The sequence below is a fragment of the Marmota monax genome, unplaced genomic scaffold (assembly GCF_021218885.2).
Source record: "Marmota monax isolate L192 unplaced genomic scaffold, Marmota_monax_Labrador192_F-V1.1 WCK01_AAM20220418_F8-fsc00051, whole genome shotgun sequence".
Classification (NCBI taxonomy): Eukaryota; Metazoa; Chordata; class Mammalia; order Rodentia; family Sciuridae; genus Marmota; species Marmota monax.
In genome coordinates, this window is record NW_026695202.1 from 12,959,099 (window position 1) to 12,982,675 (window position 23,577).

Here is a 23,577-nt window from a genome sequence, read left to right on the forward strand (position 1 = left end):
AGATTAAATATTATGTCCTCAGAGAAGCCTCCCCAACCTAACCTATCCCTCCTTCCACACAATGCTGCCACCTGGCTTTATTACTTCTCTGGCACCATCACCATTTGGGATCCCCTAATTTGTCACTCTCGTCTCCCAGCCTCACCTGCCTAGGCAGGGCCTTGCCAACAGTACCCATCACCACAGTGCAGTGGCCGCACATATTGCTCCCAGGGAAATGGCTGTGGGGTTGAATGAACCACCTCAGACTGACTGGCTGTGAGTTGCGAAGTCTGGGGAAAACACCTGTTTTCTGCCCTTCCCTCCAGAGGTAGATGGAAGCACAACTGCAGGAGTTTATAAGGTGAGGTGGGTGCCATTTCCATCTTACAGGGTCACTGAACTGGACAGGACCCCCCAGTGTCGAAGCTGGGACTTATCTTCCAGTGCGTGACCTGGGTAAGAGTCTCAGGGACTCCTTCCTCTGAACAGGTTGTCCTCAGGAAGCGGGTATGTCAGTAAAACCAACTGCACTCCGCACCCTCTGGAAGGAGCCAGAATCTTGTGTCATTCCTAAACTAGCACACTAGGAAAACAGTGCCTCAGTGGGGACGTCAGTGGGGACGCCGCAGCAGCAGGTGGTGAGAAAACATGGTCTGGATGAAAGGGCAGGCTCGGCCACCAGCCAACTGGACAACTTTGGTTCTCTGTCCTGTCAAATGGGACACCTCAAAGCCTGTCATGTGTGAAAGCACCCAGCACAGTTAAGGCCCATGGAAATGGCTCACATGAAGTGGGTCACCTGGGTTCACTCTGAGAGCCAGCATCAGCCCCACCACTTGTTCAGTGAGATCACAGCAGCAAGGTGGGGAGAGACCCCAGGAACCAGAGACCCAGCCGTTAGCCAAGATGAAAGAAGTGAACAATTCTTGGTAAGTGGGGCCATACACCCTTCTGATGGCCAAGTTTTTTTCTGGGGAAGACCTTAGAATTTGAAACCACTCCACCAATAGCTGCAAGGTGACCTGGGGCAAGAATTCCCTGAGCCTTTTAGCCATCTTTTTTATTGGTGTGTGTGTGTGGGGGGGTACTGGAGATTGAACCTAAGGATGCTTTACCACTAAGCGATATCACCAGTCTTTTATTTTTTTTTCATCTTGACATATTTTTTAATGTTTGGCTAAATATTTTTTTCCCAAGTCTTTTTTTTTAAATTAAATTTTAACTCAGGGTCTTGCTAAGTTGCTGAGACTGCCCTCAAACTTGCAATCCTCCTGCCTCAGCCTCCTGATCATTGGGATTATAGGTGTGTAACACCACACCCAATTCCCCATCTTCCATCAATCAAGAGTGAAAGCCTTGCCTTGCTATCACTGCTCATCCTCAAGGTTTACACCAAGCAAAGGCAGCAGCTCCAGGCTCAGCAAGGTTAAGTTCAGAGAAAAACAGAAAAGCCTAGGGTTGCTTCAGGCTGGACACACACCCAGATGGGACCCAAGCACCACACAAAGCAGCAGGCAGAAATGTTTATTGCGTTAGAAAAAACACCAATGTCAACCAGCAGACACCTCCATACTAGACACAATTTTTAGTTGACTTCAAGGGCATAAAGGAATCTCGAAGGTACAAGCTTTATTTCTGGGAGAGGAGAATGGCCTCATCCCTCTTCCTTCTCTGTCCCTTTAAAACCAATGGACGTCTACAGAGGTGTCCATTGTGTAACACAAAGACATGACTCATCTCCCGTTCTGTTTGCCTGTACATGCCCACATGGAGTTAGCTGGTCACAAGTATACCCCTGAGGTTCTGGGATAGACAGAGAGAGGGGAGGATGGTGCTAGGGTCCTAGCCTGGGCCTGGGTTACCACAGAGAGTGACGGTGGGGCTTGCAGAGGGGGATGGGAGTCTGCCTCCTGCAGAGCTCTGGGAGACTGCTCACCCCTCCATCTCCCCTCATTGGCACGAATGGCTGCTGGGCATGAAGGGGGGGCTTTTTGAGGAATCAAATGACTCAAATTCCCTCAGGGGAGCCACTCAGAAGAACTCAGAATAGTTCTGGGTCTCAGGGTGACCTGCTGCAAGGAGCAAAACCAGTTGAGCCTGGACATGGCAGAAAACAGCCCACTGCCCTCCAGATAGAGAAGACAGCTCTGGAGCAGGAACTGGGAAGAGGGAGTTCTGGGCCAGGCAAGCTGAAGAGCAAACTGGTGGGAGGCAGGGTGATGGCCGAGACCAACCTGCCACCTGCCCAGAAGAAACCCAGTTTCGGACACCCATTCTTCCTGGGCCAATTCCACAAGTGAATCAATATTAAAGAATCCCTGTTGGTTTCCACTGCAATTTATCTACATCTACCAGCAGTTCAGTGGGTTTTGAGAAGAATGAAACTGCTCATTCATTTGGCCTCTAATCTTAAAATTCCAAATGTCACTTGGTATCCCAGCTGGACATGGCCCTGGTCAGATCACAGCAAATACTAAGGCAGAATGACATCTTTTCCTCTAGCTGAGACCCTGATGATGCCAACTGCTATGGCTAATGGCAGAGACGGTGGGGATGGGGCCAGGGGTGAGCAGCAGCTTTTCAGGGAGGAAAGGTGCCTGCCCTGGAAGGAGCAATTGAACTCAAGTTTAGAAGTGGCAGGGACCCAAGGGGGAGAGCCACGACTTAGGCACCTGGCAGCCGAGTCCTTTCTCCTCACTCACTGGTTTGTGTAAAGAAAGGAAGTCTGAGAGCCTCTCCAGATCCAGGATTCCAGACTGTTCCCTGCCCATGAGTTTCTAGCAGCAAGTCTTTAGGAAAATGCCCTCTTCACACTCCAACCAGGCCTCCTTAAAGCCAGAATGACAATGGAAATGACATGTGCCTTCAAAACATATTTAGGATAATGTAAAAGTTCCTATTGGAAACAATTCTAAATTTTCTTGCCACCGTGATTCTGCATCATTATTCTTTCTACATCAGGGGTATCTTCCTAGAGCAGGGAATCATATCCCCTTGGTCCCCAGCTGAATACTGCATATCGGTCTGGGTGGGTGGTTCTAAGTGACTGCAAATTACCTTCATCATTGTTTGCAGACAGAAGGCTTGGGTCTCTGTTGCACAAGCCCGGACCTTCAGCTATGACCGTCGGTCAGCTATGCTGAGGGAGAGAGCCCTGTGGTGGACAGCAAGGCAGGTTTTCCAAAACTGATGGCAGAAAATTGCGATCAGTCCAGGTGGAAGGGGGAATGGCTTTATCCTGTTTTCTTGCTGTCACTCTCCTGAGATCCTGAGGCTCTAGCTGCTCCAACCCTGGCCCCATGTGCTGGGACAGGGGAGGGAAGGTCGGGGAGCTGCAGCTAAAGAGTTCACTTAGGCTGGGTTAGTCACCCTGCAACTGGTCCCAAGTGTACCAAATCCTTTGGTACATGAACCACTAGAGAGTAACTGCTTCTGGTCACGATGTTGTAAAACTCACCTGGGTCCCACAGGTGTGGCAACCTGGGTGGAGTGTGGGTATTCTCTGGAAGGAGGTTCTAGGTTGGGGCTCCTCCAAACTGTGCCTCTTGCTTTCTGCTTAAACAAATCCCCTCCGTTTCTCCAGTGTGGAGGACGCTTAGGAAACAGCGTCAAAAGTGAACTCACAGACAAGACAGCCTTAATAAATTAGTATAATACTATTAGAAGGGGTGGCATTTTGTTCTGTTTCTTAGCAGCATTGTCCTACATGCAGCCTGACGATCTCCTTCCCTGGGATTTTAAAAAGCCGTCCCCTGGTTGTTAGCTCTGATGTAAAATTATAAAATAGAAATCTGGTAGGGTTTGTTTTGTTTAAAAAGGAAAAGCCCTGGAGAGGCGGGTGGTCCCATGCAGTCCTGTTAGCTCTGGCCATTGGGTCTGCCCACAGCGTTTCCTCCAGGAGGCTGGATCTGGATGGAGTCCAGGAGCGGTCGGAGTGCCTGTCCGAAGGGCCTGCGGGGAAACAGACAAGAGCTGGGTGGGCTCTGGGTGTGGTCTGCCCACAGACAGACAGTGGAAGTGGGTGCTGGCAAGAGCAGGGCTATGATTTGGATACAGAGGGGCCCATGTTCTCCTCCTCCTCTCTCTGCTTCCTGCCATGGTGCCTCACTGCAAGCCCAACATCAATTGGGCAAAGCAACTCTGGACTGAAACTGGGCCCAAATAAACTTTTGCTTAATATAAGCTGCTTATCTCAGGTATTTGTTACAGTCATGGAAAGGTGACTAATACAAAGGGCATCTCTCAAGGAGCCTGCTCTGTGCTGTCACTAGTGGGGGCCCCTCCTTAGTGGGTACTACAGTTTTGCTATCCATGGCTCTAAGGTCTGGTGAGCTATGGTTTGAACAGGCTGCCTATCCACAGGGAACTACAGCTTTTCTGTACTTGATGTATGTGTGTCTTTAATTTTTGTGAAGAAGAAAGTAAAAATTAGGTTGAACCAGGGAAACTGAGGCAAAAGAAAAAAATATAAAGAGTCATGAATAACTAAAAAGAAATGAACAAACAAAAAAGATCTGAATAAGATAAAGTCAGGAGTGAGAATGGCACACAACTAGATTCTTCTAGGAACTAAAGTCTTCCAGGGAATATTCAGAAAAAAAGTGGCCAAGTTGCCAGAAGATATTGATGTCATTTTCTAAAGGACACTAAGCTTTCTCTCCTAGTAACTTAGCTGGAAAAGTCACTGCAAATACTGGAGTTTGGAGGCTTTTCATGGTAATTACACCCTTAAATAAGGTGGTCCACAACACACCTCAAGCACAGGCTTTTTCTCCAGTGGTGCTGCTGTTTTGAAAATCATCCCCAAGTTCAAGGGAATAAGTACTCCAAAGTGTAAACAGATGAAACCTAGAAACATCAACCCTAATTCAGAAAGTCCAGGAACTCCACCCATCAAATAATAACAGCAAGAACATTCCGGCTATGCAAGTTTGCTCAGGGCCCCATAACCTAGATCCATCAGCAAGGCTGTGGGATTGCACATACCCACCAAGGAACAGGAGGTCAGGGCCAAGGCTGGGAGGCTGGGGCTTTTCAGCAGTCTTGTTTCCTAGGCAAGTGTTTCGTGAGAGGTTTCTACCCAGGTGTGAAAAACGGCTCACCTTGTGGAGCTGGCTAAACCTGCTGGCTAAACATCCTGTTGCGCAGGACCCTACTTCAGGAGAAACTGAGTCTATAAATAAACATGGTCCGGGAGCAGGCAGGGGCTGCCTGAACCAGTAAACAGCAAAGGGAGGGAGAAGGTGGGATGGCTTTGGAGGTGTATGCCCTTTTAGGGGATGACACTCCATGGATGGTGGCCCACAAGCCTTCCAGGGCTGGGACAACATCAAGGCAGAGGAGCTAAAAAGTGTCCTCGAAGAAAACAACTAGTGAAGCTGGGTGTGGTGGCACACACCTACAATCCCAGCAACCCAGGAGGCTCAGGCAGGAAGGATGCAAATTTGAGGCCAGCTTGGGCAACTCAGTGAGACCCTATCTCAAAATAAAAAATGAAAAGAGCTGGGGATGTGGTTCGGTGGTAAAGCAACTCTGAGGTCAATCCCCAGTACTGAATAGGACAAAAAAACTACTGAGGACTGTTCATGGGCAAGCAGAACTAGGTCTTTTTGTTTTTGCAGTGCTGGAGATTGAACCCAGGTCCTTGTGCTTTCGAGGCAAGTGCTGTACTTCCTGAACCCCCAGCCCAGAACCTGGTTTTGAGGGAGTCAAAGTGGTCAGGGGGCAATGGAAGAAAGCAACAACAGTCGTGAAATAAGCCACCTTGCTCTTCCTCAGACCTCTCTCCACATCTACCCAACACTGCACTTAAGTTGGCACTGCAGGGGAGGGCACACTTTGTGCATGATGGGAAAGATAGGTGCCAGGATTTTGTCCAAATATTGAAGTGGGTTTCTAAATTGTGCAGTTGTATCAGGTCCATGGTCTAACTTCAAGCAGGGTGAACATGATACAGGTGTGCATTAGCAGGTGGGGAGAATGGTGGCCTTTGGTGGTAGAACCTGCTGTCAGGACAGGTCTGCCTGGTTGGAAGGATTCTGCTGCCAGTAGGGAAGGCAGATGTGGGCAGGGGAGGGGCACTGAGTGGGGATTTTCAAGGTTGGCCAAGGCAGGGCAGAGACAGAGCTCAACTTACGTGGAGAGAACTTCCGAGGGCAGGTCAGTGATGTAAGAAGGGATTTTCCGCCCAGTCAGGAACTGTGCCACTTCGTTGCTGAAGGTGTTACAGTTGTGTTCAAAGAGGTTATAGGCTTCACCTCTGGCATTGTAAGAAAGATTTGGAAATGGATGAGAAAGCCAGGAAGCATCGATGTGAAGCTACTCAAACCAGGAAGTGGAAAGGTGAGCACAGCTGAGGGTGAGGACTGCAAGGGTCCTTCATGCCAAGGATAGTGCCTTCTGCCCCACTGGACCTTGACAACCAAGTTAGAAGGATGAACTAAAAAATGTGGCTCCTGCAGTTTTGGAGTCTGCATTCACACAAGCAGAGCAGTAGCATTCAACTCTTATTAAACTGACTAAAGCTTCTTAAGAGAAAATCTGCTTACGTTTGCATTTCATCCCAATCCAGCTACAAACCCTGCTTTTGATGTTCAGGACAAAGCACTTGGCCAGTAGAGGCTGAGAACAGCATTTACTGATTTTTCATCAGCAGGAACGAACAGCCCATCTTTCCTCTAAAAGTTTCAGCAGAAAGTATGCTGGGGTAGAGTATCTGTCGCCAACAACCTTGGGCTCTTTTTATGCCTTCTCTTCATATTCATTTAGTAACAACGGGACCAGGCTTTGTGTTGAGTGCTCCAGGACAGACACAGTGGCTGCCCCCCAGGGGCTGACTATTTAGTCAGGGAGATAGACACCACTCCCACCCCACCTTCACTCACCGGAACAGAGACTCCCCCAGGGAGGACAGGTACTCCAGAAAGATTTCTTCTGTGACTTCTGTGCTCCCCACATCAACCACAGAATCTGGGGGCCCAAGCAATGTCCCTCCCTAAAAGAGCCAATTCAAAAAAAGCCATTAAGTCACAATCTTTGTTTTGTTTTTTGTTTTATAGTGCTGGAGAACAAGCCCAGGGTCTTGCACATGCTGGGCAAGTGTTCTGCCACTGAGCTATAGCCCTCCATGCTGTCCCCCGTCCAGTCCTCGGTTTTGTTTTTGCTCCCTGGGTTCTGGGATTGAATCCAGGGGCATACACTTGCCTCGCCACCACTGAGCTACATCCCTGGTCATTTTTAAATTTTTACCTTTTTTTAGTACTGGGCACTGAACCCAGAGATGCTCTACTACTAACTTATATTTCTAGTCCTTATTAGCCCATGATTGCCTTAAACTTTCTGCCTCAGCCTCCCAAGTCACTGGAATTATAGGCATGCACCACCATGCCCTGCTTGAATTTTTTAAATGGGGTCCCTTGCAGAAAACCACAAGCACTCTGCTCCAACTTCTTATTTGACTTTCAGAGCCCTCTGGGTAGATGAAGAGGATTATTTCCTGTTTGTATCAAGATTACAGTGGCTTAGAGCTTCCTATTGGACCTTGAACTGTCACATGCTAGCAGCACAGCTAAGACGTCGGGCTTCCTGCTGCTGTTGGGACTGGGAAGCTGGTCCTCTTTGAGGTCCGACTTTATGCAATCCACTCATCCAGTTGATAAAGAGAGAGAAACCCAGTATTTGTAGTCTCATTTTGTCCTCAACATGCCTGATCACGAGGACAGAACAGAATACAAGAAATGGCTCACACCTAAAAGGCCAGCTTTCCATGCCTTGGTTTCAGCAAAATACAGCCAGTTTCTCCTGTGACATACTGGATGCTCTTTGTAACAGTGTGAAAATGTGAAGGACTGTGAGAAATCTGGCAGGTTAGCAAGTATTTCCACAACTTAGTTCAGTTTTGAACTATGAGGCTAATATTCAGATGGTCATAGGACAGGAGAGCTGCTGGCCTGAGACACCTACAGAAAACCCTCAGTCAGTGCCACAGGATGCTGACAGACTGATGCCAGTCAAAGGGGAAGTAACAGGAAATGGATGAGGACAGATCTGGGAAGGGAGAACACCCCAGAACAGAGCTGCTGAAAAGGTCATGATTTATAGCTACCGAGAACCTTCTATATAGTGGACATTGCTCTAGGAGAAGGCACGGTGAACAGGACAGGTAGTCAGAGGATAATTTCTCAGAGTGGTAAGAGACTAAGGGGTCACCATGACCTCCTATGATTCACACATGTGAAGAATTTTCGATGTACTGTGCCTTAAGATAGGCACTGGGGATATGAGATTCTTGCCCTCACGGGACTTATGGTCCAGCAGGAAGGCAGATAAAAACATAAACCAGTGTATAATTATAAACTGCAATAATGGTTGTGCTTAGAAAGTACAAAATGCCATTAGAATATATGACGGACCTTCCCCTTCTGAGGGGTCAGGCAAGACTTGCCTGAAAAAGGGACACTGAGCTCAGATTTGAAGGATGAAGAGTAATATGCAGGTAAAGGTTGGAGTACCGGTTTAAATGTCCAATGGGTGCCTCAGGAATGAGAAGTGGGCAGAGGTGGGGAGAGTGCAACCCAAAAAGAGGCTGGCTGAGAGGGAGACAAGCTAGAGCACAGGGGGCCTTGGAGCCATGCTGAGCCTTCTGAGTTTTATTCCAAGAGCAAGTGGGAGAATTCTGGTTAATGCAAGGGAATATCAGGATTCGATGCTCACTCTGAGAACATCACTTTGCCTCCCTTGTGGAGGACAGTGAGGAAGAACAAGCGACACAAGGAGCTCAGGAGGCTCTTGCCACAATACACGTTAGACATGAGGCTGGCCCGGACTACGGTGAAAGCTCTGGAGAAATGAGGAGAGAGGAGATCAAGAAGCGTTTCCCTCGTACAACCAGAGATATGAAAACCTGTGCTCTATATGTGTCATATGAATTGAAATCCATTCCACTGGGCGGGGGATGTGGCTCAAGCGGTAGCACGCTCGCCTGGCATGCGCGGGGCGCTGGGTTCGATCCTCAGCACCACATAAATGTAAAATAAAGATGTTGTGTCCACCGAAAACTAAAAAATAAGTATTAAAAAATTCTCTCTCTTTCTCTCTCTTAAAAAAAAAAAAGAAAAAAGAAATGTATTCTACCGTCTTATATAACAAATTGGGATTAAAAAAAAAATGGCTTTCCACTTATGAGACTCAGAATGATGGGTGCTTCCTTTGCTTGAGCACCTCCTGTGATCACCTTCAGGTATCTCTTAAAATAATGTTCTGGAAAAGGGCTTGGGGTATGAATAAGAGAGACCTGAGCTCTAGGACTGCTGTTGCTTACTGGCTGTGTAACTTTGAGCAAGTCACTTTACCTCTCTGTTCAGCTCAACATGGATGGGATTCCTACTGTGAGCCAGGTTCTATGTTGTGATGGGATATAAGGGTAAAATCCAATCTCAGCTCATGAGGAGCTTACATAGTTCCCTGTGGAGACACAGAAGCAGCTCCAGAAGGAAGGACCCACAGGTGAGATGGGAGCAAAGAGAAGGGCAAGGTTTTCTTGAATAATTCCCAACCACCCTCGCCTTTTTTTTGGTGGTGGTGCTAGAGAGCAAACCCAGGGTTCTTGGATGCTAGGCAAGTGCTCTACCACTGAGCTACATCCCCAGGCCCTGAACGAGTCTTAAGGTCTTTATGAGGCTACACCACAGGCCTCTATACACTAGGCCAGAGGCCAAGTACATAGTAAAAGCAAAATTCTTGGTCCTCACAGGAACCCAAGACTGCAGGTCAGGGTGTGGGGGAAGACACTCACCGGGGGACAGCTGGAGATACCGCCACTGCCAAAGAAGAACTCATCCTTGTGCACAACTATGGAGGTGTGCCTGCCACACAGAGAGACACAGTGAGCCAGAAAAGGGAAACTTATCCAAGAAAAAGCAAGCACCATACTGCTATGAGAACAATTTCTGCCCAAGGATGTGACTGTGGTGACTAGTCTTATGAAACTAACCAAATAATGGTATAAGTAAGATAAATATGATTGCCCCTCCGTGTCCATGAGCACTGGTTCCAGAACACCCCCCTCCCTCCAGATACCAAAATCCACACATGCTCAAGTCTGTTATATAAAAAGTATAATTTTTGCATAGAATCTATGCACACCCTCAAGTATAATTTAAGTCATTTCAAGATTACTTATAATATCCAATACAATGTGAATTCTATGAAAATAGTTGTTATACTCTATCGCTTAGGGAATAAGAAAAAAGCCTGCAAGTGTTCAATACAGATTCAATATTTTCAATCCACAGTTGGTTGCACTTGTGGGTGTGGAGAGCTGCTGGGGCTACAGGTCAGGGTTTCTCCACCTCAGCACTACTGACATTTAGGGGTGGATAAACCTGGTTGTAGGGGCTGTCCTGTGTGTGCATTATAGAATGCTGAGAGGCATTGAGGCCTCTACCTACTAGCTGCTGGTAGCATCCTCCCCCTAGCTGCGACAAAAATGTCTCTGGACACAGCCAAACATCCAGTGGTGGGGGTGGAGGGGCAAAAAACCCTGATGGAGAACGGCTGCTTTAGGAGGTATAGGAGGCAGAGGGTTGGGTTTCAAGCTGGAAGCCACAGGCGGGGCCTGAAGCTGAGAGTGCTGAGCAGTTTCCTAAAGCAGTCCACTGAGCGGCCCCACCCGACTCACCAGATGCCTTCCAGTTGTTTCCCTGTGGAGAAAAGGAGAGATTTAGCCACTTGGGATTGGATTAGATGGCTCCTCAGTCTGAGTAAATTTAGAAGGGCACTCAAACCCAGAGGAACCTATTAGAAGTCTCCTGGGAGAAATTTCTAGGAATTCAGCTCTCCTCCATTGCCGTCCTCAGGTCATGATAGGGTGCACTGTTTAGTAAGTTGAAAAGTAACCAGAATCCTTTACCAGAAAGCAAGATTAAAACCAACCAACCCACCCACCCCAATGGTATAAGGGCTGGGGGCCTGGGAGTGTAGCTCAGTGATATAGAGCCTTGCCTAGCATGGATGAGGCCCTGGGTTTGATCCCCAGTACCAAGAGAAAAAAAAATTCTGCTGGTACACTTAAGTGTATCCCAGTTTTATGCCTGTTCTTCTTTTGCCTTTGGGGTTAAGTCAGCTTTGCCTTTTTCTCCTTTTCTTCCAGTACTGGGGACTTAACACAGAACTACATCCCAGCCCTCTTAATTTTTAAATTTTGAGACAGGGTCTTACCAAGTTGCCCAGTCTGGCCTCAAACTCCTGCCTCAGCCTCCTGAGTTGCTGGGTACCCAGCTCAACTTTGCCTTTTTAATTTCTGTCTCTGCTACAATAAGACTAGAGTAAAACAATAAAAGCTGATAGTATTTCTTCACTGAGGTAAAATCCTTCAGAAAATAATGGAACCAAATTTGGCAAATATATGCATCTTAATAGTCAATGTGCATTTATTCTTTTGGTACTGGGGATTGAACTCAGGGCCTCATATATGCTAAGCACGTGCTCTACCACTGAGCCACACTCCCAGCCCAATGCACATTTATTCTATACCTCTGTATGCCAGTAAGTTAGGTGTGGAAATGCAAACACAGATTACTGTCCTGCCTTTAAGGAGCTCAAAGTCAAGTGGAAGGAGACATGTAAATCATTAACTAAGACACAATGTTGATAAGCTCTATAATAGTGGTAAAATTAGGAGCTATGTGTAATAAAGATAAAGATAAACTACCTTTGTGAGCTTCAGTTCAACCCATGAGCGAGCAGGGGCAGGGCTGGACGTTTCTGCCAGAGAGAAGAGTACAAGCAAAGGTACAGCTGTGAAGACTGAGGCCCTGGAGGGCAGGACGCACTGATGGTGACAAGAGGAAGAGTGGCCAGCAGGGCTGCGGCAAGGCAGGGTGGCCTGGATGGAGGTGCTGTTGGCAGGGGAGCGCTGTGACCGCACCCACACTTTTAAAAGATTAACTGTAGCTGCAGCCGAGAAGATGAACAGGAGGGAAGAAGGGAGAGAGCAGGCTAGAGTCGGGAGGTCAGTGCACCACAGTGACAGGAGGGAGGGGAAGGTGCGAAGGATATGGGGACATGAGCAAAACTCACCCACTTACTGGGGCTACCAGCTCATACAGTCACTTACTGATTGCTAAGTGCCACCTTTGCTGTGTGCCCTGTGGCTCTCTAGAGGATTAAAGCACTGTGTGAAAGGAAAGCCCCATGCTTGGGTTTCTTTCTTGGTGTTTTACATTGTTGTTCCCTTTCTTAGGTAAATTATGAGATTTCAAATAAATATCTAGCTCTTTAAGGTATTATTTTGATTGAATGACTAATGCTGGGGATGGAACCCAGGGCCTTGCGCATGCTAAGCCAATGCTCTACCACTGAACCACACCCACAGTCCCTAGGAAACTTTTAAATAATACGACTTTAACCTAATTTCTTCTCTGTATGAGAAAGGAGGTGCCACAGCCTCTCCATGAGGACCTGCTGATGGTGGCTCACACTCTGTCCTCAGAGGTGGCTAAGAAAACCCAATAGGTTCAGACACTGGCTTTTCTACATGTTAAGGATGGTGGACTTTGGGCCACCTTCCTAAGCCTCGGCTTCTCCAATATAGAGTTGTGACCGATAATAATGTATGTGAAGTATCAGTAGGTGGTACGTAGAAAACTGATAGAGGATATCATAGGTCTAATGACCTTGGGAAAGGAGTTAAGACTTCCAAAAGAGCTATCGTGCATAACTAATTAGAACAAACAAACAAACAAAAAGACTTCCAATAGATAAAATGAGTTCTCCTGGGCCACCCATATTGGGTCCCCTCTTGCCCCTACAATAATTCTATTTCTAGTCTTTTGTTTGTTTCTATTCCTTTTTTTAAAATTTTTTTTTAGTTGTCAATGAACCTTTATTTAACTTGTTTATTTATATGCAGTGCTGAGAATCACACATGCCAGGCAACTGCTTTACCCCTGAGCCACAACCCCAGCCCTGTGTTTCTATTCTTCACACTTGAGTAAATCCTACTCCTTTCACTCTTAGGAAAAAAAATGAGTTCTTCAGGATGGGTAGGCAAGCTCTAACGATTTCAGCATCCAGGGAATTACTATGAAATGCTCTATTTTATGTATAAACATTTCATTCTTGGCTGTTAAAGTCTTGGCAGACTAAATGGAATAACAAAGAAAAATGAAATATGCCAGAGTTCTTCTTTCTATTGGTCTTCCAATCCCAGAGGCAGCTTCCTTTTCACTAAGAAATCTGCTGCTCTGGCCCACAAGACCACAAATGGATGGAGGGATCCTGGCGTGGGTTTCTGAGGTGGGGTTTTTATAGGGCAGACTCTGCCCTTATCCAAACCGAGCTGAAATTCCAGAAGTTGATCAGAACCAGACTGGATGCCGAGGAGGGTAGTATCCATCTCTCCATTGCTGGGCTCCGCTGGACTCTACTAGCCGTGAGGTTGGAAGCACTCTTTTCCCGATTCTTGAAGTCTCCTCTTCCTGTTATAGTACTATAAGTAAAGTGGGAGGACTAACACTACATTTTAAACAGAGCTGATACAGTCTTCTGGTCTGCAATTTATAAAACAGCTGTTGTCTAAGTTGTGGTTTGTTTATTTCCTTCTAAGACATGTATGATTCAGTGGTACTGGGCAGATGAGGGACACTTGTTTTTCTCTTGTGTTTCTTTCAAATGAAGCTTCTCTCATACACTGTGAGAAAATACTGCACTCACCAAGAGGAAAAAACATGCAGTGATTGAGAACATAGGTCTGGGTAGGCAGGCCAGGTGTGATTCCTATGAGTGAGCCAATCTTTATTGAGTGAGTACTATGTTTCAGGCACTATTAATTGCACTGGGAATACATCAGCAAATAAGGAGATAAAAAACTCTTTCATGACACTTAACAGGTGAGGGGAGGGAGGGTCAATAATACTACTAATAATGTCATAACATGTTAGCAATAGTGAGTGTATAGGAAAAAAGACAAGAAGAGGGAGAGGAGACAGGGAGTTGAGGGATGGTCAGGGTGGGCCTCTTTGCAAAGATGACATCTGAGCCAAGATTTGAAGTGGGTAAGGGGAGAAGCCATTCAGGGACTGGACAGACCAGGTATATCTGAAGGACTGAAAGGAAGCCAGAGGGGGCTAGACTAGGGTGTGAAGAGAGGAAAAGCAGAGATAAGACAGGTAGTGGAGGCTGGATCACACGAGGTCCTGAAGAAGCTGGGGACTCTAAGCTCAAGCTAATAGTAACCACTGACCGACCACACGTCACTATTAACATTAAAATTAAATAAAAGCACAAACTGAGCACCTCTGTTGCACTAACCATGTTTTAAGAACTCAAGAGCCACATGTGGTCTAGAACATTTCCATCACTGCAGGAAGTTCTATCCCACAGTGCTGTTTAGTTTTTTGCAGTGCCAGGGATACACTGGGAAGTCCCAAAGCTTCACACATGCCTGGCAAGCACCCTGCATTGAGCTACATCCTCAGCCCTGGGCAGGCATAACAATAATGTCTGCTTCATAACATTTCTAGGGTTAAAAGAGATGAGGAATGGCAAAGTAAGAATGAGGCAAAGCCTGAGGGCACAGGGCAGCCAGGGGACTTTGGACCAGCACCCATGAGAAGTTTTGAAATGTTTCAGGCCTTCAGTGCTGAGACCTGCTGGCATTCTCCACAAACACAGTCTTGTTTTTGCTTTTGTTTTTGGTACTGGGGACTGAATTCAGGGGGGCTTTATCACTGAGCCACATTGCCAACCCTTTCTATTTTTTTTATTTTGAGACAGGGTCTCATTAAGTTGCTTATGGTCTAAGTTGCTCAGGCTGGCCTTGAATTTATGATCCCTCCTGCTTCAGCTTCTTGAGTTGCTGGGATTACAGATGTGCATGACCATGGCTGGCTATAATTCAAAAGTTTATAGCTGTTCTCCTATTTGTGTCCTTCTCTCCAGTTGGACTACAGCTACCTCAAAGACAAGGACAGTTCCTTACACATCACTGTACCTCCATCACCTAAAGTACCTGGACTAAAGATGCTACATGGACATCTGCTGAGATGACCTATTCTATTCAGTTTAGTCAGCGCTGTTAGCTGCTACACAGTGCCACTGAGGCCACAGTTCTTATCCCTAATCTTGGCTGCCCTGGCTAGTTATTCAAATGACTGCAACCCTGGCATACTGTGCTCCAGTTGGGTCAGCTACTGCCCCTCAGGTAACCACACTCAATGACAGATGCATCAGCTCAGATAGATCTTGCTACAATAATTTGAAGAGGGGCCTTAGAGATCATCCTATCAGGTATTTTATACCTGAAAAACAAGTCCTTACTTTACTCTCCTTTATATTCTCTGTATCCATCACTAAATTTGCCTATAAGCTAGACATTATACTTTCTTGTTATTTGGCTGCATCAAGGTTCACTTTTCCTCATCCACTCTGTCAGACATGGTGAAGTGAGCTGTAGTTCCAGCTACTTGGAAGGCTGAGGCAGGAGATGATCCCTAGAGCCCTGGAGTTTGAGGCCATCCTGGGCAAAATGGCAAGACCTCATCTCAAAGTAAAAAAAACAAAACAAAACAAACCCCCCCCATCCCCCCTGCAAACACAAAAACAAAAACAAAAAATCCTCATCACAGAATTGTGATAGGAGCTACAGAAAAAAATTCTCTCATTTATGCATTCTTTCTTTTATTAATTCATCTCAAGACCTTCATGATTATCCTTATTCTCACAACATTTTAAGTGGTAGGTAGGGCTAAGATTTATTAACATCATTTTACAAAGAGGTGAGAAAAGATGCATGGTTTGTCCAGTACGAAAATGAGACAAAGCCACATGTGAGGATGAACTTTTGGAGGAGCATAGGAAGAAGGCTCAGTCAGCCTACTTTTGGGAGGAAAAGAATGAGGGCCATGGCTTTGACAGGATGACAGGCATTGGAAAGTGGGACTGAACTGACTTTTAAAATTTTTTGGCCAGACTAGAGTAGGTGAAGAGGGGTTGGTATTTTCAGACTGAAGTAGAGCCCAAGGCCATTTGGGACCTGAACTAGGTTCTATGGATATTGGCACAGTATAGAAGCAGATGATTTCCCACTTGCAGAGTAGGTGGTCAGATGGCTGCATCTCCAGGCCTATTGGCACATACAATGCACTCATTTTGAAGTCTATTAAGTATGAATACAGAAAACCAGTGGAAGACATGGACATCAGCCCTGTTTTTCATCATGAATAAGAGAATGTAGAATGAAGTCTGCATTAGTCAGCCTCCTACTTATTATAAAAATGGCTGCATCAAAGCCAAGGAGAGGGGCTGGAGTTGTGGCACAGAGGTAGAGCACTTGCTTAGCATGTGGGAGGAACTGGGATTGATCCTTAGCACCACATAAAAATAAATAAATAATAATTTAAAAAAAGGTATTGTGTCCATCTACAAATAAAAAAAAATATTAAATTTTTAAAAAAGCCAAGGAGAGAAACACTCACCCACCTCACTGACTGAGATGGATGTACCTTGTGCATATAGATATAAGTGCTGGTTTTGGGCCAGCACCTGGTGCTGGTGTTAAAGAAATGCCTACTTCTCTTCCTCTTCTTTCTCTCTCTGCTCTCTTTCTCTCCCTCTTTCTGCCCTCCTCTTCTCTCTCTGCCTCTCCTTTCTTTCAGGCAGCCCCCCAATAAAATCTCTTGGTTGAATCTCAAAGAAAAAAAAAATGCCTACTAAGAAGTGCAAAGTATAGGTAACAGTGATGCGTCTCCGAGGGCAGGAGCCTCTCATAATAACTTTTCATTGTCATTGTAGCCCTCTGCAGCCAATATTTTATATATATATATATATATATATATATATATATATATATATATATATATATATATATATATATAAATAAAAATGACTATTAGCAGAAGGCTTTGCCCCTCCTTTGGGCAGAGAAAGGAATCTAGAAAATCATCAAGAAATCAACATGAGCCAGAAGTGGTGGCACATGACTATAATCTCAGCAGCTTGGGAGGCTGAGGCAAGAGGATTGTGAAAGCCAGCAAATTAGCAAGGCCCTAAGCAACTCAGGGAGGACCTGTCTCTAAATAAAATATGAAAAGGGGCTGGGGATGTGGATCAGTGGTTAAGCACCCCTGGGTTCAATCTCTGGTACAAGGAAAAAAAAAAAAAAAGAAAAGAAATCACATTTTCACCTCTGGACTTTTCCTAGGCTGTTCTCCTTACCAGGGGTACTTCATCTCCCTATTTCTTGTTTGACTGACTTCTGCTTATCCTTAAGGACTTAGCTACAGTGTTGCTTCCTCCAGGAACCTTTCACATGCCTATAATTCCAGATATCAAGGAGGCTGAGACAGGAGGATTGCAAGTTCAAGCCCAGCCTTCATAAATTATCAAGACCCTGTCTCAAAATAAAAAATAGAAAGAACTGGGAATGTAGCTCAGTGGTAAAACATCCCTGGGTTCAATCCCCAATACCAAACAAACGTATTGACATTCTTTTTTTTTTAAAGAGAGAGGGAGAGAGAGAGAATTTTAATATTTATTTTTTAGTATTTGGCGGACACAATATCTTTGTTTGTATGTGGTGCTGAGGATCAAACCCGGGCCGCACGTATGCCAGGCGAGCGCGCTACCGCTTGAGCCACATCCCCAGCCCAACATTCTTTGTCAATACAGGATTCTTTCCTAGGATAAAAAATAACTTGTGAGTTCTTTTCCTCAGTACTGAGAGGGTCCCCTCAATTACTGCCTGCCTTGCAGCGATGTTTTGGGGTAGGCCTGCAGCATTCGCACCATTTGCCCAGGTAAAGTTCACTGAATGCCAAGCACTGTGCCAGACTGTAGGGATACAACTGAGGGCTTTTGTGCCCATAGAACTTCCTGTCCAGTGGGAGGAGGTCAGAAAACAAGCAATTATAAAACAGCATGATGAATGCTTCTAAAGGAATATACAGGATGTTATCAGAGACACATGAGCAAGATCTGGAGGGTCAGGGAAAGGTTCCTGGAGGAAGCAACACTGTAGCTAAGACCTCAAGGATAAGCAGAAGTCAGTCAAACAAGAAATAGGGAGATGAAGTACCCCTGGTAAGGAGAACAGCCTAGGAAAAGTCCAGAGGTGAAAATGAGACCCTGAGGCCGTCTGTCTAGTTAGGTATGTGGCAGCCCTTCTCTGATATGGCTCTGCAAGGGTGAAGCCCTGGTGCTCCAAGGTACTTATGGGAGAATTGACGAAACACTCACTCAAGTCAGTTTCTTCCAGTGCTCAATTCCCTTGCAGAGCCCAGCTGAGGAAGGCTAGTGTTGAGTGTTAAGCAGGAGGTGGTAACAGATAAGGCTACAGAAAATAAGCAGGAGCAGGAACAAGCAGGGTCCTGTAAGCCACATTTGTTTCCATTTTGCCATAAAGAAATTGCAGGATTACTAAATTCATTCATTCAGTGGCTATCAAACAGTTCACACAATGAACAATAAAAATCTAAAACAAAGCACAATAGATGGCATTAAACCATTAAAAAACCTCCCTCAGATTTCAATACATTCTACTTAATTTTTCTTTTTTTTTTTTTTTTTCAGCACTGGGGATTGAACCCAGGAGAGCTGTACCACTGAGCCACATCTCCAGCCCTTTTTTGAGACAGGGTCTTGCTAAATTGCCAAGTCTGGCCTCAAACTTGTTATCCTTCTGCTTTAGCTTCCCAAGTATCTACCTAATTTTCAAACCTTAATCATTCCCTTAATAAATATTTACTTGGGCTGGGGATGGAGCTCAGTGGTAGAGTGTACACCTAGTGCGTGTGCACACCCATAAAACAACAATGAAGCCTCACTGGGCACCTGCTCCAATCTCTGTGAGATAGACTCCCTGCCCTTCAGGGGCTTGAGACTCTTTGCTGAAACATCTGAAACAGCTGCACCACTCATTTTGGCATCAATCATAATCTACTTTATACTGTTATCTAATTGTATGTGCACATACATTATTTTTAGAAAAATTAACTCCCAAAGGACAGAGTTCCTATTACTATTCATACTGCAGAGTTAAGCAAGGAAGTGAGCATAGAATAAAATCTAAAATATTTATTAGATTACTTTCTGCCAAGACAGACAGACATACATATATATATTCTATGGCCCCAGGTCTTTAAACCTGGGAATAGTTTTGAGATGAGCTTGTAACGTAAAATAAATGTGATGTATGGTGCACACGACTTCAGATCAGAATATAACAAAGTACCTCTTAGCACAATTAAAAAACAAACCTCTGCATTTCTCTCTATGTACTTCAGCACAAAAAGAGGTCATAAAAATTTAAAGAGCAGCTAAAATTATTAAGAGGAAGAACTGAAGTACAATTAAAATAGCTAATTATATCAGGCAAATGGTGATATGGGGGAAAAGTTGCAATCAGGCTATCTGCTCAATAAGAAAGCTAAGGATAATTGTGAGATCATTTTCATGGACAGTGAGGAACAGTGGAACAGGAATACCTTCCTGGGAGGCAACTCCAGGAGACTAAAAACAGGACAGGGTAAATCTCTGGAGTCCACATGATTTCAGGGAATCTCACTGAGTGTTATCTAGTCTGATCATGAACTGTAATAGAGTGGAGGAGATCTCACATAATGGGGAACTAACGTAACTGAAGCATGCCGCAGTCTTGTGGCTCTCAACAGAAGCATGACAGGGCTCTGCTGTTAAGGTCACATGAATTTAATTTGCAAAAAGGTAGGTTAGGAAGCTCAATCATAACTTTAGAAGATTACAAATGGCACATACACGTTGAACCTAGATTTTTTTTCCTCTTTGAAATTTAACATTTGGCTGTCTTTAGATACTTTAACAAGGTACCCACTTTATACCAATCATATGGGAACACATTACACAGTAGAGAGACGGTAGAGCAAAGTGACATGAGTTTTGGAACTCAGACTGCCTGTGTTCAAAACCTAGCTCTGCCACATACCAGCTGTGTGACTTGGAGCAAATTTCTTAACTCCCTTTGTCTGAGGCTTCTAAATTGAAAAATGAAGGTAAGAGCAGGAACTCTCTCACAAAGATATGGTAAAGATTCTAACACATGCAAAGTACTCAGAAACAAAGGGTCCAGCCCACTGTAAATTCTCATGGCTATTAATATACTTCTATAATTCTTACAAAAATCAGGAAATAAATTGATTTTTTAAAGTTTCAATATATTCAGGAATGGGAAATCGATATATGGAAGCTAACAAAACTGGGATATATCCAGGTTATATATAAGGTTAGTGGTATCTTAATGGGATAAACCAGCAAAGCAACGATCACTGTGTAAATTTTCAACTTTAGAAAGTATAGCTATTAGTTTTGCTGTTATTTTTTCCAAAAGGTTTAAAAGAAACATGAAAAAAGAGCAAAGAGAAAGAAGAGTTAGATGTGATGTGAGTTAGGTGATATCCTCAGAAACATTATTGTAACAGGATGTGCCAAAGTAGTAAAGTTGCCCTGGTTGGCTGAGTCTTCCTAGGATTTCACATCTATTTAAAAGGGTTTATTACTTCACCTTCACTTATGGCCCTTTCCCCTTCACCCAGTGTACTCTACAAAGGCCTGCTTTCAGTTCCAGTACCAGGAGGACTCTGAACTTTCTCCTGCCTCCAGGCCTTGGCAGGTTGCTTCCTCTTCTACCTGCACTACTGTGACTCTCTGATTGGCCTCCAGAGGCTACTTCTTCCTCATCCTACCTCATATCCTTATTTAAAATACCTCTGGTTATCTTCAATCTCATTACCCAGTTAGCTTCCTGCACAGCACATATCACAATTTTTATTTATTTTATGCTTGTATATGTGCTTATTTTTAATGTCTCTCACACAAACTATCTCTACCGCAGTGAACAACATCATTGTTCATTCTAACATCTTCAATTAACACACAGGACATAGTAGACACTCAAATATCTGTTGAATGAATGAAACAATGATCCCTAAGGTCCCTTTAAACTAAAAAGTAACAGATCAAAAACATATAGTGTAAAGGGAGAGACTTTTTATTTACAGATCTAGGCAGTATCTAAGTGTTGCCTCACTATGAGCAAACTAAACAAATGGCTTCATTCCAAAAAGTTTAGTTAGAACTTGATTTATATAATCTAGCACCTTCCTCAAACTGTGCCTTTGTTAGTTTTACTTTCGAATTTGCCTTATTATTTTTTTCAGTGCTGGGGATTGAATTTAGGGCCTCAAGCACTCTACTACTGAGCTATACTCCTAGCCCTACCTTACTCGTTTCAACAACTTCAGTCCAATAATGAATGGGTTGGCTACCTAAAAATTATATGTAATATAAGTACATATATAACAGCATCCAATCCCTCCCCAGTACAAATAATAAAAATTATATAAAAATACATATTTATGTTCCAAAACTCCAGGAAATTCTGATTTAGTACTTGAAGTATGGCTCTAGAATCCATATATTTAAAACTTTCCTTAATTTAAATAGATAATATGTATACATAGTACAGGATTCAAACAGTAAGAAAAAGCACTTGTGGTTCCCCCCACCCTCTTTCATCAAGTTCCTCTTTCCATAAGCTGCCACTATTACCAACTTCTGTATACTTCCAGATAAGTATTTTCCTAAGCAAGCACATGTATATCCTTTGCTTTAAACACACACATGCACATTTAAAGAACTGTTTTAATCTTAGTTATTTTCTTATCTCATTTAACAACGTATGTTGAAAATGAAGGGGTTTGGGGGCTGGGGCTCAGAGGTAGCACACTTGCCTGGCATGTGTGAAGCACTGGTTCGATTCTCAGCATCATGTAAAATAAATAAAAGTCTATCAACAACTAAAAAAAAAAAAATTAAAAAAAAAGAAAATAAAAGGGTTTTGTTTGTTTTTGTTTTATTTTGTAGTGTTGGGATTGAACCCAGGGCCTTGTACATGCTAAGTGTTCTGCCACTGAGCTATATCCCAGACTGGTAACTATATTTTTTACAAGCACTGTAGATGATTCTGATGTGAAGCCAAATATAGAAACCACTCACTAGCCTAGAGTTGAGGGATTAAGTTCAACTCACTATGACACATTAAAAACTCAAGGACTGGCTGCGGATGTGGCTCAAGAGGTAGCGCGCTCGCCTGCCATGCGTGCGGCCAGGGTTCGATCCTCAGCACCACATACCAACAAAGATGTTGTGTCCACCAAAGATTTAAAATAAATAAATTAAAAAAAAATAAAAATAAAATAAAATAAAAACTCAAGGACATTGAAAAGATGCAAGTAGTCATACTTTCCTGACCTCTGCCCCCTTGCCTCCCAGAGATAAATCAAATCTTTCTCCAATGTCTCCATTGAAGCCAGGAAACACAAGCCATTTAAATGGATGTTGCCCAAACTGTTAAATTTTCAATTCCTGAATTCCTTTCCTGCCCATTATTACCTGAAATTACAAACCTGACAATTTCTATGTGACACAAGACATTTTGGTATTTGGATAGAAATGAGGTTTGATCTACACGGAAACAAGCGCTGACTTTTTCTCCCAGCATTAACGTAGTTTAACGGGGCACAATTGCAATACTTTCCTTACTAATCCTTACTCATACAACAGCATCCAATTCCTCCCCAGTACAAAAGCAATTAACTTTGAAAATGCTGAGAGAAGACTGCATTGCCAGGCCGAACTTTGTGAATTCTGAAGTTCGGGCTCTTGTTAACCTGACTTGACCTCTACCTTGGGGGAGATGGTTGGGCCCTTCTGTGCAGCTCTTGTTCTTCCTTCTCATCTACCTCAGAGATGCAGAGGGAGTTTACTTTTGACACGGAGGGAAGGCTCTCCGAGGGCCACCCGAGAATCTCCTCCGCAGTGTCCCTTTCACCACGAGGGGCACCACGCGGGAGGCATCCTCACCTTCCCTACACCGCGCCAAGGAAAGAAGAGTGTACAGGGCTTCCAGGAGAGGAACCTGCCAGGATCTAGCTGGCTTACCTCACCCCTAATCGAAGGGCCCCTGGTGGGCTGCGTTTCTTTCCAAGCCCCAGGAATGGGTAGGGCATGACTCCCATCCCTTCTCCCTGGATCATACGCGAAGATGGGAAAACGGGGCTCTGCGAGCCCAAACCGAGACCCATCCCTCTCCACCCCGCCTTTCCTTCCAACCTCTGGGCCCTGCGTCTCCCCCTGAATAATGCCCACCTCTCCCCCACCATGGCCGGCCGGCGTCCTCTTGCCTGGCTCCTGCCTTCCTTCCCACCTGACCCCAGCCCCCTCACCCAGCATGATGGGGCTGAGCCGCCGGGCCAAGCCCTTGGACAGGTCGTACACGTAGAGCTTCACCGGATAGAGATTCGGCGGCTCCATTGGGACCCGTGGCGGCGGCCACGATGGCCCTCGGGCACCCGGCAGCGGCTTGGACCTTCCCGTACCCGACGGGGGTGGGGAGAGGAGGGAGCCGGGGGACCGAGCCCGGGCCCGGCCTGAGGGGCGGGGGAGAGGCCGCCCTGCGCTGCTCGCGCCCCCACACCCGCTACTGGCAACGACTACTGTGAGGTGACAGAGGGGGGACTGGGAGGATCCGTACTGAAGAGGGGGCGGGGGCGGGACACACACTTT

The 23,577-nt window shown here is 45.1% G+C and overlaps 1 protein-coding gene across 1 annotated transcript; it reads right to left on the bottom strand.

Annotated features, from left to right (window-relative positions):
* Positions 1-1,491: 1,491 nt before the first annotated feature.
* On the bottom strand, positions 1,492-23,558 carry Desi1 (desumoylating isopeptidase 1). The gene is made up of 6 exons (XM_046429491.2): positions 23,238-23,558; positions 10,661-10,682; positions 9,776-9,845; positions 6,867-6,976; positions 6,119-6,241; positions 1,492-3,933 (listed from the first exon to the last, which is right to left on the bottom strand). Exons 1-6 carry the CDS (start codon positions 23,323-23,325, stop codon positions 3,840-3,842), a joined length of 507 nt encoding a protein of 168 aa, XP_046285447.1. The 5' UTR covers positions 23,326-23,558; the 3' UTR covers positions 1,492-3,839.
* Between the last annotated feature and the right edge of the window lie 19 nt (positions 23,559-23,577).

Excerpts from the sequence above, each read along its gene's own strand:
- Desi1 (XM_046429491.2), bottom strand. The coding sequence starts at position 23,325 with ATGGAGCCGCCGAATCTCTATCCGGTGAAGCTCTACGTGTACGACCTG. Across the intron at positions 9,846-10,660 it reads AAACAACTGGAAGGCATCTG|GCACACCTCCATAGTTGTGC; the intron begins GTGAGTCGGGTG and ends TCTGTGTGGCAG. Across the intron at positions 6,977-9,775 it reads GTATCTCCAGCTGTCCCCCG|GGAGGGACATTGCTTGGGCC; the intron begins GTGAGTGTCTTC and ends TGGCTCTTTTAG.